We start from the raw sequence: 16,649 nt of genomic DNA, 5'->3' as shown, positions 1-16,649 counted from the left end.
GAATCATAAACATTTAATCCATAACTTGTATCGCATAGCTTTGGATTTAATAAATCGCAGCTAAATGACGATCCGGTATGAGGTGAGCGAACGTCGTCAGGGCTGCGTTGCGACAATTCGCCTTGCGTTGCTATGCCGTAAAACACTTTGTCCGACCTGCCAGTGAAGAGAGACAGGAGGCCTTAAAGCTTATAAATTTATAGATGATGAGAGTAGGGTTATCAAAGCGCACTTTCATTTTATAGACAGTGTTGTAGTCTTTCTCACGATGATCATAGAGAATGTGGAAGCTTTGAAGTCGTGGCTGGCAAAACTCCTGGAGCCAATGTGAGTGTTGAATTGAAATGACATTTAGCTCACATGCTACGTAGCTATGTTAGCAGGCTAGCCAGCGGGCTAGCCTCGCATCAATGGGCAGTTGCTAGAAACTGGTGGCAAATTCTTGCACGAGTTAGCGAGCCACCGTGCCGCTAGCTGGCCTTTTCATAGCAAAAGGCGAAGCAGCAGGACTTCTGATTAAACGAAGGAAAATGTGTGCATGGTGTAGCGTGTGTGTCCGCGTTTGTTGCACTGTTATTTTGGGTTAGTTAGGCACGTAGCTGGCTCACGATAATGTAACTTTATCACAGCTGTGCGGCAAAGCCAGCAAACTGTAACAGATAACCTGACGTACATGGTGCTGCTAGTGATTTAAATAGCTTGCTGTCGAATCTGTTGGACATCATGATTAGAAATAGTTCACGCTATTTAGTTCTAGTTTGTAATGTGTTTTTAAAAATAAATAAGAACCATTTGCTCTCAGGGCTACCATCATTACAACTTCTTCCTCATTTTTGAATGGAACACCCGTAAAGGACCTAATTACAAGCAAAAGCAAGCGTTGCCAAAGGAAACTTGTATACAAACCGATGGGTATATTTAACAAAGTCAGGAGAGCTGGTTAGTAGAGGAGTGGATGTAGTTACACACAGGCGTTGGTGAACAGGTGATGCAGAAACAAACACTCGCTGTATTCCAAACGATCGTGGAAATTTTGGTCAGTTGTCATTGTGGCTGTTTGCGCTTATCAAATGCTAAGTTGTGCTTGCCTAGTTAGTATGTAGGTCTGTTATTCTGCCAAGCACCTAAAAACTATTGAAGTGAAGTGAAGGCTGTTTTGAGAATTAATGGTCATATCTAATTTATAAACTCATCCTTCCTCGGTGCTTTGTTTATTTGTAATTTTTAGAATATGTAATACCACCACTACTTGCTAGAGAAGACTTCTGTCTTCATCTTTTATCACACATTTAGCTAAGACTGATCTTTGGGATTGTTTTTTTTGGTTTGTGTGTGTATAAAAGTTTAGAAGCTAGTTAATTTTTTCTGTAAATTTCTCCATTCAGCCATTGTTTGTGAGACACACAATGACAAGGTTAATTTTGAAAATTTGTGCAAGGATAATAAACGATACATTACTGGTATGCAGTGCATTGCGTTTGTTTTAAATACAGAAGTAAACTTTATTTAAACTTTACTGCCTATTTCTTTTGCATGTTGTTAAATTAGGAAGCACAGTAGCTGATACTGACAAGATATGTTTTAATCTGCAGATGTGATGCTGACCCTTCTGCATTAGCCAACTATGTGGTTGCTCTCGTAAAGAAGGATAAACCAGAGAAGGAGCTCAAAGCACTTTGTGCTGATCAGCTAGATGTCTTTCTACAAAAAGGTATGAACTCCGCACAAAGCATTTCTGCACAAGACCGCAACATACATTTTTGGTATAGATTCCATCTTTGACTGGTTAATAATGCTGTGCAAAAATTTTCCCTGGATCTGAAATTTCAACTAATCAGCAAACAAGGAAAGAGCAGTCATTAAACTATCCTCAAGTAGGTACGCCTCACGTCCTCTTGGAGATACAGCCTGTTGGATTGTGCATGTCATTCAATGAAATCAACAGCTAAGTTGATGAGGATCAAGTTGGAAAACAAATTCAGCTTGATCTTCAACAAAGAAGACTTGAGTCAGGCAACTGACACAAACAGATTTTGTCAGTGTCAGGCTTAATTTCTTAACACTGATGTTGTTTCTTGAAACTAATACAAGTTACCCACAGAAAATTGAAGGCAACTCATTTTGTAAAGCACATATTTAACTTTATAATATAGATCTTCTGTTGACTCGCCACTATTAAGTGTACCAGGGGTTCTGAAGTTGTATTTGCTGCCAACTTGGAGTGATTTGATCTGTTTTTTTTTTTTAGGTTCTACAAGAAAACATGATGTTAGTGCAGTATTAGAATTAGAAATAGTGGGATGGTCACAATACATGGGACGGTGGCTTCCATAACTTGCTGAAGCCCTTAAACCTTGTTGCTCATCACCATTTACCACTTGTTGGCCCCCAGTAGGGCCACTAGAGGGTGTACAATGTGATTTGAATTTAATCTTGCCAGGAACCGAATTTGCATGAAGCCTCAACTGCTTCAGTTAAGTTGTATTGTCTTTACTTGTTTAATTGTATGTTTGCCTTTTTGACTAGGATGGTAATGAGTACAATTCTCAATTAATTTATCTTTGACACTACAATTTGCCATTGCAGCAACTAGTGAATTTTTTAAGTTAAGACTTGTTATTCACCATTCCTGAACAAAAATCACAGTTAAAAGCACCAAAGGAAGTTACAAATGATGAAGTCTGTAAAAAACGTAACCTGCTTTGCAATAATTTACTTAAGCATTGCAAATGGTTCTCATTACCTACTTAATTTTTTTTAATGCTATTTGTTCCTTTGTGTCCTTTTTTATTGTGTCATATTTTTGTCAAGTAGGGTTTCCTTGACTTGTTTCTGTCTTGTCTTTGGAATAGATTTTGAGTTATTTTCACTTTGGTTGCATATATTAGACCCTCAAGCAAAGAAATAGGTTTGTGTAGAGTGAGTCAGGTTAGTACATTACAATTTCATCTTTAGGTGATGGATGAAACTGCACAAAGACCTCTAAAAGATTATATCACTTCACACAAGTCATATTGTCATTTCAGAGACAACAGGATTTGTCGATAAACTTTTTGAATGTCTGACAACCAAGAACTACCTGGGAAATCCTGGTGCCAAGGAGGCTCCAAAAGAGGAGGTGAAACAACCTGCAGTCAAGTCTGATGTTGTGGAGGTGAGAAAAGTTATAAAGAAATGGCTCCTTTTTAGAATCTGAAAATGAAGTGCGGATGTGTTCACACAGTGAAATGCCTTTAAAGACATTTCTTTTTGTAGAAAAATGTTTGATAAATATCTCAATGTGTTTCATGAGTCAAGACTTACACAGGTACCTGGACCTTATCAAAGTGGCTTTTGACTAGTGTCCTTAAATCTATTTCTATTTTCAAAATGTGAAAAAGAGGAGAGTTCAATTTGTAACAATTTCTTCCCACAAGGCTGAAACCCCAGAAGACGAGAGAGAAAACAGGTGGAGGAGAAGTCCTCTGAGGAACCGCCCTGACTTTAACGAGTCCAGGTATGGTTTTAGTGGATTTGTTTTTCAGTTGTGCTTAATGACCAAGCACAGGGTGCATGCAGATTTCATTCTGACGTGAAATATACAACACCATTTTGTCAAAATTTCTAATCCATAGATCTTTACATTCTTTCTGCTGATGAATACCAACGCTATTGCATTGTTTAGTTTTGTTTGGTTAGTAGCGTGTTGTCACATTTGCATGGCTAGTATTAAATTCCAGGAGTCTTGCTTTTAAAGTGATGAAAGCCTTTGCGTTCAGAGGCCTGTCTTAGGCCCCATGACAGCTAGGAATGTACAGTAATTCTTAATCTTCACAACAACTGTTGAAGTCCATCATGTGCAATATACCTTTTGCTATATTAGCCCAGTATAAGAACATAGCCTGTCTTTATGGCACAAATTATATTGACTTCCCTGTTTAAATGCAAATTAAACTCAATGCTCCTTTGTTTTCAACACCAACAGCCTTTCAAGCAAAGAAAGATTATGCCTCCTAAAGAGTTTAATAGTTAAATAGTATTAGTGTAAATTTAAATGGAAAAAAATGTTGATTTGTTCACAAAAGTGTATTGAAAAAGCTCAGAAAGGAGGAAGACTCTTATCAAAATATGACTAGCATGTTCTTATAGAACAGGGGGAATCACTAAGGATTAAAAATGATGCAATTTCTCATAACCAATTGTCTCAAATAAAAACCCCATCCTTGTCTGTCCTGTTAAACATTTGTTTTGCTGGAACCCTTTTTTGATATGACTGTCTGGGTTTGCATTTAAAATTGGCATAAAGACAGATGTAAATTCAAATGTATTCCATCTAACTCATCAACCCCACAGGAGTCGTGATGATAGGAGGCGGGATGAGCGCAAGCGCCGTGATTTTGATCGCCACGGGAAAAGCAGCAGTGACTCCCACCGCGAGCGGGAGCGGCATGAGCGCCGCAGGGGCAGCCCCCGCGGGAGGAGCTACAGCCGCAGTCGGAGCAGGAGTGGCAGCCGAGGAAAGAGCAGGGACAGGGAGCACAGAGGAGGCAGAGGTGAGCTCCACTTTGTTCCTTTTCCCTGCAACCAATGATACGACAGCTTAGGGAACCAGACCCAGGAGTATAGAAGTTCCCGAAGCTCCTCTCAGCACCAGAATCTGAACTGGGCATTAGTGATGTAGACGCACTGCTGCAGGTTTCTTAGGTGTGAGCTTTTGAGGATTCTTGGGAGAGCGTTAAATGGAGATGCGGATGTAGCCGTTTTGGATTTGCTGGATTTATTTGTCAGTGTTGTTATCGATAAAGAACAATGTGGGCAGCTTTGCAAGGACATCAATGGAAATTTGGCGACCCAGACTGGAATTGGCGATATTACCCTGAAGGTTAAGCTACAGCTCTAAATATTTGGCATGATGAGAGGAATAGCTGTTATTTCTCTGCCTTCGTCCACCTGTAATGTTTCCTATAATGTTTACCTCGTTTTTTAAAGATACCTGTTGATTTCTGCTTGTCTTCCATAGACTTCAAGTCAAAGTTTGAGGTGGAACGAAAGGATTCAGACAGCTACAGCTCTTCAACCACATCTGCCTCCCAGCAGCAGCAGCACCCCTCGCCTCTCCTGCCTCTGCCTACACCTCTCCATCCTTTTTCCTCCTCTTCCTCATCATCTGCTGGAGTATCAGGTGCTGGAGGTGTTCCCATAGCAACGCTGGCTCACCTGCCCGATAGCACTACAGACAGCTGGTCTGGCTACTATGGCACCCAGAGGCAAGATGGTGTTGGGAAACCGTTCAACAAGGGCGCCTCACTCAAACAGCGGTGCAGGGATTACGATGGTAGGAGTGGAAATAATCGTCTTTTCTTTCTTACCACTGATACCAGCCTTCTATCACGTGTTCTGTTCTTAACATTTCTTCCTCCCAACGCCAATTTCCTCTATAAAACTGTTGCAATAGGAAGATATTGTCTTTACACTGAAAGCCGGGACGCCAAAAAGGTGCAGCTTTTTTGAAAACAAAGAAAATGTTGACATCTACATGATGAGTTTTGGTCTGGCCACCTCTGCCTCCATCTTCTGATTGGCTTGTTTAGTCTCATCACTAATGACCACTGTTTAGAGCTCCCTCAGCCATCCCTGGTGAAAAGGTGAAAAGCAGAAAAGCAAGCCAGAAACTCTCTGAAGAGCAACAAGGTTTAAACTTAACCAATGTCCCTGAAGCACATTGTGATCTGTCGCAGTGCCCAAACACACACACCCCCCCAGAGAAATGTCTTAATGTCTTAATGAGACTTTGGGGTAAATACATTGGCTGTTGGTCATAGCTGTTTTAAAGTTTGACTCCTATTGTTTGGGAAATCAGTTCCTTTATGGCAACTACAAACTTTGAGTTTTCAGCAGTTTAATAAGCTTATTTCCCACTACAATGTCCAACATAAACCTGAGTATCTAACACCAAGTTTGAAAGTAGACTGTACAATGATGACTCCTTGTGAATTGTAGGCTATGACTTTGGTGATGACTAAAGATAACGCCATGTTTCCTTCAAAATATTCCTACAGTTTACACTCACCAATAGAGAAAAAAGATGTTAAGAAAAAAGCATCGGGAAGATTTCTAGGCCTTACCCACAGAAATATTTTTTGGTGTCATAAATTTTTAGATAAATAAAAGAAAAACATTTGTTCTTCTCCACAGAAAAAGGATTTTGTGTTCGTGGTGACCTCTGCCCATTTGACCATGGCAATGACCCTCTCATCGTGGATGATGTCAATCTACCAAATATGATTCCATTCCCACCCCCACCTATTATGCCCCCCGCTGGCCTGCCCATGCCGCCGATCACAGAGCCTCCCCCTTCCCTCAGGATTCCTTCAATGCCACCTTTTGGCCAGCCACCACCACCGGGTGTCTTCCCCATGGCTGGTAAGTGATGCCATCGCATTGTTGCACACAAGTTAACCTCTAAATCCTGCAATTTGACCTGAGCAGTAATTATTCCAGGGGACAGTACGGTCATAAAATTTCTACAAACTGCACAAAGTTAGCTGTATATATCTGGAAAAGTACATTTACTGTCACAACTTTATTATCCTCAAGTGTTTTTTTTTGTTTGTTTGTTTTTTTTTTTGTTTTGTTTCCTCTACCAAGTACATTATCCAATATGATCATGTATTGTTGTGATAGCTTAGACTGAATATTTCAGGCTAGATTTTAGATTATCATTATTATTTTATGAGAAGGCTGGAAGTAAAAGATTAATTTTAATGACATGATTGTATTATTTTGACTCCTTTTTGCTTCTTTAAATAGTTTTAAATAAATAATCCTGCTTTTAAATTCCACAATTAGTGAGCAATTTATGTTTACTCCTCTTTTTTCTTAAGGATTTTATAAAAATTTTTCAATTTGGTGGCAAATGTAAGGCGGTAAAAAAGTCTAGCTCTTGTACAATGACTAACAATGTAGTGTAGTTACAGAGCAGCAGATAGATTTAGTAGTTTTATTTTCCAAATATTTGATAGGAGAATCACGATATTCCTGAACAATGGGAGCAACATGAGGTTTTTGGTTTGTTTTCGAGAAAGGAAAACAGTCTGAATGATGTCTTCAGTTCTCTTTTGTGCATTTTAAATTTCACTGAGATTTGTTATATTGTTATGGAATATCCCCCGACAATTTCAGTCAAAATTTCTACATTATCTCTTTACCTGTCTTCCTGCATGCTAATAGTGCTGCTAATTGGTGCAAGTTTGAAGATGTATTTGTTTCATCCTTGCTGCATGAGCAGGAGTTGATAAACATGATTTTTTTTTTTTTTATATATATATATATAAGATGTTCTGATGGTACTTAAAGGGCTGTTGCCTACTTGTTGCTTATTCTGCTTGTTGCTTCAATGGTGCTGATTCCTGAGGTGATGCTCTGTCGCCAAAGTTTTTCTTGATTTCCTATAAATTAAGAGCAAAATGTTATCGGGTAATATATAGTCCTGCTGCATGAAAGGGCCTACTGTCATACCTGCAATGCTTGAGACATTAGCTTGGGCTTTTGTCTCCCTCAGGACCACCACTGATAGCAACCAGTGGGATTGATACCCCCAACCACCAGTCTGCAATCACTTCTTCTCCTCCTATTGGACCACCTGGAGTGGGGCTGCCACCTACTCTTCCTCCTCCTCCTCCTCCTCCTCCACCTCCTCCTCCTTCATCTTCATCTGTATCTCTTCGACCCCAATATGTCCAGTCTGAATGTAAGCAGTAATGCTTTTCCTATTCAGATTGGGACTGTATATTTTAAAGCAACATGGCTTTGGCTTTTTATTTGAGTTTTCCTTAAATTGAAAATTGTGTGTGGGTCCCCCCCCCCCCCTGCAATTACGTCTCAGTTTATGATTCCAGAAGAACAGACTTTTAAAAGTTGAATTGTATTGACTATACCAGTGAGAGAGTTGCTTTTTGTTCACTTTGTTTCTGTTTGCTGTAATTTAAATTGGCTTGGGATTGTCTTCATTGTATCCATCTCTTTAGTCAGCAGTAACAGCTGCTGACCAGAGGGTAGCACTGTTTATTTACACAAGCAACCAAGTAGCTTTGAGGAATTTTAGAATACCTTTCCAGCCAAGAGTTCTCTGTGCTTCTCCCTTAATTTTGCTAATGAATAACTACAGTTAAATGCAGGAAGTGGGTGCAGTTTTATTTCATTACAAAATCTGTTGTACAGTAGCTTAGTATTCAATGAATCTCCTTATGGTGCTTAATATTTTTATCTGTTTGCTCTAAAAGATGTTTTAAATTAATGTATTTGAATTTAAATTCCTCATATTTATTTTCATATTTTATAGTGCTTAGTAAGCACTGTATTTAAACTACTTGTTTTCATTGTGTAATTTAATTTTGTTTAAAGTCCTTGTACTCAGGTCAATTTTTTTTTTTTTTTTATATTCTTAATGTTTCTTAATCCAACTACCACATGTGTGTGTATTCTCTGTCATACATTAGATAACTATGATGCAGAGGGCTACAATCCAGAGTCTCCAGGGTTGACAGCAGCAGGTCGTAATCCATACCGTCAGTTTATTCCCCGGGTGCAGACTCAACGGTCCAACCTCATCGGCCTCACATCCAATGAAGGACAAGGCTCCAGAGGTAGCAACTATTTCGTTTCAAAGTCATATCTTCCCTGTTTAATTCAACTGATAACTGTACAGTGAATAAACAACTTGACTCCTAATGCTATACTTGTGTCTTCCAGCTGCAAATATTGTGATCCAGACAGAACCAGCCACTACAGCCAGCACTCCTGGAAGCAACGTGTCCCGTTTCAACACAGAGCAGGACAGCAGGAAGAGAACATTGGGACATAATACAGCTGAGGGACCCACGGCCAAAAAACCCTGGATGGATAAGTAAGGATTCAGTGATACGCACTAAAATTAACAGGAAAAATTTAGCAAGCAAGGAAAACTTTGTAAAACTTCACTCTATGAAACCTAACCACAAGCCCAGAGACAAGTCTCTCATATCTCAAAAAGAATAGTTTGACTCCTCTTGAATGGTCCTCCTTCACATATTCAGGCTGTCTCCAGATCATCATTTGTATTCTGTTTCACTGTCATTGCTAATCTCTCGCCAAAAATATAAATCTTGTTCTATTATCTTCTGTTGATCGTGTACCCTAGCAAACACTCTGTTTCGCTCTGTTACAGGCCAAACTTTAACAACCAACATAAAAGCAATTTTCCAAAGCGAAATCACTACGTGAACACCAAGCTGGAGGTGCGCAAGATCCCTCGAGAGCTCAACAATATCGCCAAGCTCAATGAACACTTCAGCAAGTTTGGAACCATTGTCAATATACAGGTAAAATTCATCATTGCCTCCTCTGCAGAAAAAGCTTACAGTAGCAAGTATAGGCACAATGAGCTCTTGTAAAATAATTACAACTGAGAGGGCTGGGAGGTTTGTGTGCTCTCAGCACAACTTGAAAATTTTGTATCAGAGCTTTTCAGACTTAAGCAATATGGAGCAAGTTTAGTCTCTTCAAACATAATCAAATGTGAATGTCAGCTAAGCGGGAGCATTTTATTTCTCTAAATCTGAATAAAAATTGCTTCCATTGTGTAACTGTAACTAACCCACATTGTCTATTGCCAATCCAGGTTGTGTTTGGAGGTGACCCAGAGGCAGCATTAATTCAGTACACGAAGAATGAAGAAGCCAGGCGGGCTATATCCAGCACTGAGGCCGTTCTCAACAACCGCTTCATCCGTGTGTACTGGCACCGTGAGCCCAGCACCAATACTACAGGTCTGCAGGCGCAGGAGCAGAGCTCAGGGAGCCAGGGAGCTGGATCACCACCCAGCCAGGGGCCGCAGCACAGCAATGTGCATAAGGTCTGCATTAAGAGATAAAACATTTGGAAATCTATTGTCTTGTAATGTTGATCTTTTTTTTTTTTTTTCCCTTCCCTCATCCATTAAATGCTTCATCTAATTTTCTTCGTCTTTGTCTACTGCCTACAGGGGATAAAACAACACAGTCCAGCTGCCTATGTGCTGAACAAGACGGTACCAAAGCATCGTCTGGCCCCAGCAGCAGCAGCTGGTACCACAGCTACAACCAAGCCGGATGGCCTGAACCCAAACACAGACACTGCCACGGTACGTTTCAGGTTCTGGGCAAACACATCTGTGTCAGGGGATGTCAGACCTGGCTGAGAGGACATTTTCCGTCATTTCTTTTTTTTCGGTTGTTGTTTTGTTTTTTGTTTTTCTTCTAAAAAAAAATCTAATAGTCAGTGATCAGTCATCTGTGGACTGCTCAGCCACAATTTTTTTTCTCTGCATTATATTACAGAGGATTCTATATTATGATATTTAATTAACAGGGGTTGAAAAGTATACGCTCAATATTAGTAACACAATCACATCAGGACATGACAAATCAGATTTTGGAAGATTTGCAAGAAAACTATTTGAGAAACCTGTACTGTATAGAGGCAGCCAGTGATCCAGGAGAATAAATAATGATTTGTTGCTGGAACAATAAATTGTTGTTTGTGACCTCAATGTGTTGATGTCTCCCTCTTTGTGGTACTTAGGTGGTACCTGCGCTAACAAACACCCAGAAGGGGCCCTACACTTCCACAGCCCTCAAGTCTTCCTCAAAGAGTCTTGGGAAAACGGGAAGAGCACTAGAAGCACAGGAAGTCCTTAAGAAGAAACAGGCAAGTTGCTTAATTTTTTAATGTGTATTTTGACTGCAGCAGGAATAGCAGAGCTGGGATTAGACATTTGTTTTTCTCAGGGGTGACTAGTGAGAAGCAGGTTTCCACTGAGAGAGAAAATGTCCACCAGTAGCAGTGTGTTTTCCACTTCTGTGAATGTAGTTAACTTTTTTAAAATATATTTTTCTTTTAGGAGGCATTAAAACTGCAGCAGGACATGAGAAAGAAGAAGCAAGAGATGTTAAAGACACAGATTGAGTGCCAGAAGGTAAGACTTGATGATAACATATTGCACTTGCTTTTTTTTTTTTTTTGGTCTCTATTAAACTTTCCCTCCATTTTCTCTCCTGCCCCTCTAATTTTTCCTGTCTTTTAAACACCTTCCTGTCTCACTTGCACTTCTTCTTACAGGCCTTGATAAACCGTTTAGAGAAGAACCGAGGGATGAAACCTGAAGAAAGGGCCAACATCATGAAGACCCTGAAGGAGTTGACAGATAAGATCACCCAGCTGCAGAATGAAATGAATCCAGCCTCCCAGGTCTCCAGCACCAAATCCAACCACAGCCAGGGCAAGACCAAGACTGATGTAAGTTTGGGCCCTTGTTGTTTCTCTGTATTCAGTCAACCAAAGAGTTTTTATAACTTTCCGTGACATGTGACCAGGCCCAGAAGGAATTACTGGATGCAGAGCTGGACTTTCACAAGAAGATGAGCTCTGGAGAGGACACAACAGACCTCAAGAGAAAACTGGGGCAACTACAAGTTGAGGTATCCTACAAAATGATACTGACACATTCACATGTTACACAACCACAGAGTAAAGATCTAAAAGATAGCTTGAACTACCAGCAATCAGCAGTTTTCTTGAGTACTGAAGCTGATTTTGTGATATCAGGAAATGCCCCAGGAAGTCATGCATCACTCACTGCTGCCTGATTGCATGTAAGGAGAAAAGAAGAAAGTACACATTAAAATTACTTTTTAGTGGTAATACAAGGGGAGTAAACAAATAGTTTGTTGTTGGTAGGCATTTTGAGGAATTACAAGTCTACACAAACAGTAGGAAAAACTTCAGCTCCCATGGCCCATTTTGACATTCGAATGTAGTACTGTATTCAGGCGATGTGTGTGTGTGTGTTTTTTTTTTTTTTTTTCTTTTCTTCTTTTTTTTCCCATCTATGAATGGGCTTCCATAGATGTAAATACATTTACATAAGCTCACTTAATGAGTTTATGTAATATCAGTTAGTGTTTAATATTGAGGGTTTTAAAGATTAATATAATGGATGTAGAACTGAGTACAGTGGCAGAATTACTAACATCATCTATGAGAAATTTTAAGATCTTTTAGAAAATCCATAAAGATGTATTTATGAAAGAAGTTGCTGCATTAAAACTGTTTTAGAGTTCTTTCAGTCAAAGATTATTTAAGATGCACATTTTATGAAAATCTGAAAAAAAAAAAAGGCTATTAGTATTAATTATAACAATTCGATAATGGGAACAAGAACAAGAAGGAGGCCAGACGATGTGCAAACACAATCCCTTTTTGCTCAAATTGAAGTTTACAGTCCACTACCTGTATGAATCCAGGTAGTGGAAAGTCTTCAGAGGCTCCTTTTCAGCTTCATTATGGGATATGCTAAGAGCTAGGCTTGTAAAAAAATTGTTTGAATTTTTAAGTGTATGGATATTACATTCTGTAGTAATTGGCTTGATTATTATTTCTTACCTGACTTGAAATGTGAAAGTGAATCTGACTCTGTTTTATGAGGCCTCTCATTGTGAACTGCTTTTAGGGCTGATAGACAGGATTGGCCCAGATTTCTTCCCCTCTGCCGTGTAGCAGCACACACAAACATAAATAAGGCCAGATATGTCGTAAGATCAACTTAACAAGAGCGGAGCTTTTGTTAGCAGCACCCTGCCTAGCATGTTTTTCCCCTCCAACCCTTGGGCCTCAAATTAGTTAGTTGTTAAAAATGCATGTCCTCCCCAATCCATCCAAAGCCAACCCTTCTTCTTCTGCACATTAAACTGCAGCCACTTACGGAAGCCCAGAGGAACAGACGCTAACGAAGCCAAATCAGACACAAGTCTTACACTGATGGAGCCCAATCTCATTAAAGTTTGAGTCACTGGTTCTTGTAAGAAAATCGCAGGATGACAATTAGAGGGAGAAGTAAGGGAGGGACAAGTGGAAGAGAGTGGTAGTGATGTTGTGAAGTGGTTAGGATGGAGGAGATGCCACTTTAAAAATTGAGGAGTGACGACTAATGGTAAAGGGCAGAGAGCTACAGAGGGGATCGGAGTCAAGCATGTGGGGCACATTAGACTGCTAAACATCAGGAAAATATCTCTGCTATATGGAGTTTTATATGAACGTCTTTATTGCACACACTGAGATTTTCTAAATATCTTTTCTCCATTTGTTCATAATGATTTTTTTTTTTTTTTTTTTAAACGTGTTCATATTCCATCCCATGTGTATTAACACAAGCAGGACTAAAAACTACTCCTGTGTTCTCACTTAGGCCACACGATTGGGTCTGATTCGGCCTCCTGCAGCAAGAGGACGGGGACGAGGAAAGATGCCCCTGGAGCCCGGTTCGATGCAAGTGGGCCGTGGCAGGGGCCGGAGCCGAGAGATGATGGCTCGCAGCGGAGCTGTGAACCGAATGGTGGTCGACCACAGACCCAGAGCCCTGGCAATTTTGGGTGTCACGCAGGAGGAAAAGGAAGAGCTAATGCCTCACTTTGTGGTGAGGACTCTATCAGATTTTTGTTAAAGAGCCAGGAGTTGCACTGCTGAGATCAGATGATTATGGAAAAGTCCCTCTAATCTCTCCTTTATCTTAGAAATTTGGGGAAATTGAAGATCTCCGTGACCAAGACGCTACCAGTGTTGTTATGACCTTTAAAACACGAAGTGAAGCAGAGAATGTAAGTTAGATTATTCCAAATCAAGTCACGTTGTGTTTGTTTCTTCTTACTCAAATATAAGGATATTTATTTTTTTTCTTTCTGCTTTGTTTTCTAGGCAGCTAACCAAGGAGCCAAGTTCAAAGGGCGAGTGCTGCAGATCTCCTGGTACAAGCCCAAGACACCCTCCGCGACCACAGAGCCAGAGGAGGAAGAGGCTAAAGACGAGGACAATAAGGTAAGACGCATCTGACGCAAAACCAATGTGATTTGAAAGTGATCATTCATCACTGACGTAACCACTTGAAAACAGGAAGGAAGTCCACGCATAGAACAAGTAGAAGTGCTGTGTGGGGAAAGTTTGGAAGTTTTGGTTGTATTCACAGAATTTACTTGCACATTTCTTTGCAGTGCTTCTAAATTTTTCACTGCAGCTCCCAGTGGAAAATCAGGGCAAGCTTCTCAGTACTGAGAGCATCTCAGCCCTTTGAGTAAAACTGCATTACTGTCAGATGAAATCCTCATACTATATTTTTCTATTCGGAGTTGTGTCATTGAGGTTACAATCTCCGTTCTGTGCAAGCAACTTTTACGTCCTCACTTTAGTGCACGTTTAACAAGTATTCTCATTATAATCACTCTAAATCCATTGATGCACTCTACTGTAGTCAATGTAACTGATAATTAGATACAGATTCAGGAGACAGCGGTTTAATAAACCCCAAACATTCGAGTCCAACTCAGTAAACAATAACAAGTGGAATAACCACAGCAATCTGGTATTAAAACTGTGGACTTTTGGTATCCTTCATTGTGTGTGTGTGTGTGTGTGTGTGTGTGTGTGTGTGTGTGTGTGTGGTTGCATGCTTTCTAAAATGAAGTAGCACGATGAATGTGCTGTTTAAACCTTCTTGTCTGTGATGTGCCTTTTTTTTTTTTCCTCCCCATACAAGCAGAAAGAATCTAGCTCATATTTACCTGGTGAGGAAGAGGAGGAAGAGGAGGAGGAAGAGGACGACGATGAAGATGACGAGTATGAGAGCCGATCGTGGAGACGGTGAAGACTCTGATTCATCACTGTATGCTCTCAAGCTAAATCCGTGGTTATTTTTCCTCTCGTGCAGATAAAATCGATAAGCCGGACCTCTTCATTTTTTTTTCCTTTTCAGTATTTTGAAATGAAATAATTTTAGACTGTAATAAAAGCAAAACATCTTTACTTTATTGTACATCAAAGGAAGTTTAAGAGGGTCCACAGTTTTTGTATCCCTCAACTAAACACGTATTTAAAACATCTCACTTTTGCTGAGAGCGATTAAATGTTAAGTTGTTCTTCTAGATAGAAAAACCTACGTTTCAGTGTGCTTACCAGATGATTAATATCAGTAATGCACAACATTTGTGTCTACTGTGAATAGGTATTTTTATACATTCTGTATTTAAGCTTTTTTCTCACCAGTTTTTGAAAAACCTTGTCCTCCTTTCAGGGACATCCATTCCATCTCCATTTGAACGTTCTCTGTTGCTGACAGAAAGATATTTATTTTTCCAACGTGCTAACGCCCCATGCCGTACCTGCTTTGGCACTGTGTGGTACGGTTTTCCATGATCAAGCCCAAAATGTTAAAGGATCCTAATATTTTTGACAGCGGCTCTGTGTGCTGGTACAAATACATGCTAGTTTGTGCATTTGGTATCCCCAAACGAAGAGAGCCGACCCCCTCTAAGCACCCAAAGGTGCTGATGCTGTACCGTAACCATATTAGAGCCAGTTCAGGTACACAAGAATATCAGTGCAATAGAAAAACCCTAACAATGTTTACAAATTGTCATGTTCATGCAAGTCACGTAGTCTTGTGGTAAAAATCCAAATTTTCCTCCGTGTATTTTGTTGTTCATCAGATGTCCAGTGCCACTCTGTGTAAATACACCCCTGCGGGTGAGTGTGTTACATTTTCCACTTGTTTTATTCTGTCCCCTGTTCATCCAAAGGGCCTGACAGGACAAGGATCAGCTCATCTATTTCAAAAATGTGAGATCCATAGACAGGTGTTTGAATGTAATACTGAACAGTTGATTTTAATATACATATATATACACACATATATAGATATATATGTATGTGTGTATATATGTGTGCGTGTGTGTGTGTATGTATGTGTGTGTGTATGTGTGTGTATATATACACACACACACACATACACACATATATATATATATATATATATATATATATATATATATATATATATATATATATATAATTTCTTTGCCTTATACAATCAGCGGATGGCTGAATTTTTACAGGATTTGTGATTTACTTTTGTAAATTTTGTAAATGCTTGAAAGAGAAATAACTGTTGTATTTTCTTTTTTGTTTGTTTGTTTTTGAGTTTTGTTTTTCTGTCATTTTAAATAAATGACAAGGACGTGTCAGGTAGAAAAGATCGAGCAAGAGTGCATAGCATCTCTGCTTACTTGCAAGATTTTTGCGTCTGTGATTGGTCCACGTCGTTATTTCACTCGGTTTGTCATCGAAGTAGCGCATTTCTTTCAAGGAAACATTCAGAGCTGCTCGGATTTTTTGGAAAACACTGTTAAGAGGCACAGAGGTTGGGGAAAATGGGATAATGCTCCTGACAATTTTAGTGCTGAATATTGTCAGACCACCAACTCCACGATGTGCACCTTTCAAGAAAAAACGTTTCTTTGTGTGTGTTTTGCCTTATGCAGTTTTTTTTTTTGTTTTTTTTTTTGTTTTTTTAGAGAACCCTCAGGGTGGGAGAAGTGAAATTCATTTAAGTTCCAAGTACTCAGTGCAACACAAGACATTTTTGGCAGTTAAATGTTTTTCTTTTTTGCTGCTTTTAAACAAATAATTCTGTTTGCAGCCTAATGAAGTGTAGCTTGATGTATGCTTATCATAACTTCATTGATCATATCCATTCACATCCAGCAGTCTGAAAACAGCTAAACACCACAGCAGAGAGGAGAGTAGCAGCTTCAATGTTACAGGAAGGA

The 16,649-nt window shown here is 39.6% G+C and overlaps 1 protein-coding gene across 3 annotated transcripts; it reads left to right on the top strand.

Annotated features, from left to right (window-relative positions):
• Window positions 1-162: 162 nt before the first annotated feature.
• rbm27 (RNA binding motif protein 27) lies at window positions 163-15,800 on the top strand. Of its 3 annotated transcripts, none has more exons than XM_029519157.1 (21): window positions 163-327; window positions 1,593-1,711; window positions 3,027-3,154; window positions 3,417-3,496; window positions 4,333-4,532; window positions 5,000-5,314; window positions 6,175-6,402; window positions 7,541-7,729; window positions 8,478-8,624; window positions 8,731-8,884; window positions 9,185-9,338; window positions 9,638-9,871; window positions 10,001-10,138; window positions 10,579-10,704; window positions 10,898-10,972; window positions 11,116-11,292; window positions 11,370-11,474; window positions 13,241-13,468; window positions 13,566-13,649; window positions 13,747-13,866; window positions 14,585-15,800. In XM_029519157.1, exons 1-21 carry the CDS (start codon window positions 269-271, stop codon window positions 14,687-14,689), a joined length of 3,165 nt encoding a protein of 1,054 aa, XP_029375017.1. In that variant the 5' UTR covers window positions 163-268; the 3' UTR covers window positions 14,690-15,800. The 3 variants fall into 3 exon arrangements, with proteins under 3 accessions (XP_029375017.1, XP_029375016.1, XP_029375018.1); XM_029519156.1 differs by having other exon boundaries at window positions 14,582-15,800; XM_029519158.1 differs by lacking the exon at window positions 7,541-7,729 and having other exon boundaries at window positions 14,582-15,800.
• The last annotated feature ends 849 nt before the right edge of the window (window positions 15,801-16,649 follow it).

Source organism: Echeneis naucrates, chromosome 14 (genome assembly GCF_900963305.1).
Source record: "Echeneis naucrates chromosome 14, fEcheNa1.1, whole genome shotgun sequence".
NCBI lineage: Eukaryota > Metazoa > Chordata > Actinopteri > Carangiformes > Echeneidae > Echeneis > Echeneis naucrates.
The sequence above is the reverse complement of the archived record's forward strand: the minus strand, read 5'-3'. Positions and strand labels throughout refer to the sequence as shown.